General features: G+C 36.1%; 1 protein-coding gene across 1 annotated transcript; it reads left to right on the top strand.

Annotated features, from left to right (window-relative positions):
• Positions 1-959: 959 nt before the first annotated feature.
• On the top strand, positions 960-2,653 carry LOC115928740 (NADPH oxidase 5-like). The gene is made up of 3 exons (XM_030996590.1): positions 960-986; positions 1,383-1,649; positions 2,145-2,653. The coding sequence occupies exons 1-3, from the start codon at positions 960-962 to the stop codon at positions 2,274-2,276; spliced, it is 426 nt and encodes a 141-aa protein (XP_030852450.1). The 3' UTR covers positions 2,277-2,653.
• The last annotated feature ends 1,136 nt before the right edge of the window (positions 2,654-3,789 follow it).

Below are 3,789 nucleotides of genomic sequence, written 5' to 3' on the forward strand. Positions count from 1 at the left end.
CTCACACTGGATTGGAAGTAAGTGCAGGCCTACCAACAAATTCACTGTTAAAATCGAAGAACCATTAATGATAAATGTTGACACATGGCAACTAGTAAATGGTAAATGCGTAATTAAGATGCGATGTTCACTGTAGATCGATGAGCATGTTAACAGCAATGGGTGATGTCATCATCAACGTCAGTTGATATTTGCAAAAGGCATTCATCCTTGCTTGATTATTTCAAAATTCAATCATTCCATTTCCGCTTTTACCGTAAAACATCAACAACAAAAACAGATTAAGGGTGACAAGGTCATATACCAGGTTATCAAATCACAACAGATGAATTTCTTATACAAATTAATTATGATAATTATCACACAATTAGAAAGTAACTTGAAGCTTCGTCTCAACACTCAATGCTTTACAAGAACGTAAGAATGGCATAATCATGATTTGTTTTTATTATCACCCTGTTTCACCCAGGTTATATTAGATGGTCCGTATGGAGCACCTGCGCAGCATATCATGGAGGCTGAACATGCCGTACTCATCGGGGCAGGAATAGGCATCACACCGTTTGCCTCGATCTTGCAAAGCATAAACGAGAGATATAAGGCGGCCAGGAAGCACTGTCCAAACTGCAATCATACTTGGGTGACTGATTCATCATCTATCCTGAAAACGAAGAAGGTAGAAAAGCAACACAATTTACATTCATATCATTATATGAAATTATTTAATTTAGCACTAAACATGTAAACAACAGACGGGGTCTGAATCTGAAAGTGAAGGGGAAGATGTAACACGACTGATAATTATAAATATATACATGTCGGCGTAGGCCTACTATCAAGTAAATCAGGGGCGGACCTACGGGGGGGGGTTATGGGGCTTAAGGAGAGCTGCCAAGCAACAACAACAAATCGCCTCGCCGCTAAGCGGCTCGGACATCGGACTTCGCGGCTCGTGGACGATGCTCAGCATCGTCATTGAGTCACACGTCTACCCTCTCCCCTTTGCAAAAAGCTAGATCCGCCCGTGATCTTTAATCTGATTCAGAAAGGAGTGATATTGGTTAGAATGTAGTTATTGATACTTCAACAGACTTTGGAAACTTATCTCAACAATATGAATTGCGCTTTCTTCATTCTCCGGCGTCAAGTCTGACCAACAGTTTAGACATAAACTGATACGGAATAATGTAGAGAAACGATACAAAAAGAGAAAAGTTCAGTGATGTTGTGATGACAATGCTTAATGGCGAGGATGATTACTAAAATTATGGTAATAAGTATGCATGTACCCATTAATATATAAGATATATTCATCTTAGTGACAATCAAGATGATGGAATGATTATCTTTCACTCCCTTCTTAATTCCTTTTTTTTTCTAAGGTGGACTTTGTTTGGATCAATCGAGATCAACATTCCTTCGAGTGGTTTATCAGCCTCATCAGCGCCATCGAGTTGGAACAGGCTGAGATACCCGCAGCAGATCGCTTTCTCGACATCCATCTCTACATGACATCAGCTCTCTCACCCAGTGACATGAAGGCCATCGGACTCCACGTCGCTCTCGATCTCATCCACAAGAAGAAAAAGCGAGATACAATCACGGGCTTGAAGACGAGGACCCAGGCTGGAAGGCCGGATTGGGACGAGGTAGGCCATGTTGTCCACATGATCTTGCAATCATGTAGATCTGTCCCTTTCTGTCGTCCTCCTTTCACATTTTCCTGATAAATTAAAACAATGTTTATTTCTCTTTCTCCTCCCACCCACCCACATACTCTCTGTCTATTTTCGTCCCTGTCCCTGCTCTTTTTTCCTATCTGGGCACCATCCTCTTAGAATTTGTTTTCCTTCTCAATTTGCTCTTAATTCAATCATCCTTCTTTTAAGGTTCCATATCAGCATGTAATCTCGAATTCAATATCACTGGTTTAGTTCGGCACCCCTTTTCTGTTTCTTTACCGGCAAGAGGTTGCAATGATTTTAATACTGTTGTATGGCCTTTAATCAGGAACTTAATGGAACATAGCTTTGCTGATCATTTTTGTTATTTTGTGTAAATTAATAAATGGAAGCTTTATTATAACCGGGAAACATAAATAATGAATGTCTTTCGCTCCTTTCTCATTTACGTGATCACATTAGGTTTTCCAAAACCTGAAACAGCAGCACAAAGGCAAGATCACTGTGTTCTTCTGTGGCTCTCCTGCTCTAGGAAAGGTCCTCTCAACCAAATGCTTACAGTACCAAATGGAATTCAGAAAGGAGAACTTCTAAGACCATGAAGACATCGTGTTTTCAATAATTGACCAAACACAAAGTAATCTAACTTTCTAAACATATGACATGGAAAGTGGAGCAGATACTAAAATGGGCAATTCCGCACACCGTGTCCCATTCTGCACAAGATTCATTAATTTCATCTAAAGGTGAATATAACTCCATATGACTATAGACTTATGATTCGTGATCTTTATTACTGAGATTAGTGCAGACACTTGAATTCAAATACATATTTAAATTTCCAAATATAAAAACACTTTTTACTTCTTCTGTTATGGTCAGATGGTTGGGAAAGCCAATAATAACTTCAGTCAAACTTGATATTGTATTTGGGAGGATATTTTGAACATAAGAGAATCAGATTTTGGGGTGTGTATATATCTATCTTTAAGTAATGTAACTATCTTTAAGTAATGTATATAAATATATATATCTATAAGTAATATATCTATCTTTGAGTAATGTATTTATCTATAAGTAATATATCTATCTATAAGCAATGTATTTATCTTAATGAAACCATAGAAGGAGAAAAATGGTGCCTTATTTTATTCAGAATACCAGTGCATCTCAATATTTTACCAATTACATAATTTTTACGTGCATCCCACTTCATTTCCAAGGAAATTATCAACTTAAATTAAGTAGAATTTACTTTATATAAGGTATACCCTTATATAAAGTAAATTCTACTTAATTTAAGTTGATAGGTAAATCTAATATATATTTTCTATTTTTATTATTGAATATAAAGGATGTAGTTTTATTCTTATTGATTATCAGTAATTGGCTTTAAACCAGTTGGTAAGTTAGAACTCATCGTTCTGCATACATTGTACATACAAATAAAATGATTACCATATACTTGATAATCAAGTAAACTTTAAAACCATTTGCGCATGTTTAGTGGAAAGCCCCGGAAACCATATATTTCGGTTTATGTAAGAGTATATTGTGATCCACAATATCGAAAGCCTTGGACAGGTTTTGAAATATTCCTACATTTATGTATTTGAACTAAAAGAAGAAACAACATTACCCTGCGAATCCATCAACGAAAGAACAGTTGAGTGATCGGAACATAGATATGTAAATAGGAATATAACTGATTCTGTACATATATGTACAGGATCAGCTCTAAAACAATTGCCTAAAAAGTAATTTTTAGGCAATTGTTTTAGGGCTGGTAGTATTGAGGTAGGCCTATAGTTTGCAACTGCGTGATGGTCATTTGTATGATCAAGGGTGATCTGGGCTATCATTAATTATCATGAACTGTACCTGTTATTAAAGGCTGATTGAATATGTACGTTACAGGATTAACAATGGAATATATTATTATATTCAAAACTACGGAGCTGATTTGTTATTGTGCAGTGATATACTTGTTTCTATAATTTCAGTTATATGATAGGCTCATACTGTTGTGTATCATCAATTTATTTGCTATCACGAAAATACATTTAAGATGAATTCGTTAGGAACTGCTTATAAATAGTTCATCACA

Source organism: Strongylocentrotus purpuratus, unplaced genomic scaffold (assembly GCF_000002235.5).
Source record: "Strongylocentrotus purpuratus isolate Spur 01 unplaced genomic scaffold, Spur_5.0 spur5_scaffold_3, whole genome shotgun sequence".
NCBI classification, from domain to species: domain Eukaryota; kingdom Metazoa; phylum Echinodermata; class Echinoidea; order Camarodonta; family Strongylocentrotidae; genus Strongylocentrotus; species Strongylocentrotus purpuratus.

Excerpts from the sequence above, each read along its gene's own strand:
- LOC115928740 (XM_030996590.1), top strand. The coding sequence starts at position 960 with ATGCTCAGCATCGTCATTGAGTCACAC. Across the intron at positions 987-1,382 it reads GCATCGTCATTGAGTCACAC|GTGGACTTTGTTTGGATCAA; the intron begins GTCTACCCTCTC and ends TTTTTTTCTAAG. Across the intron at positions 1,650-2,144 it reads GAAGGCCGGATTGGGACGAG|GTTTTCCAAAACCTGAAACA; the intron begins GTAGGCCATGTT and ends TGATCACATTAG.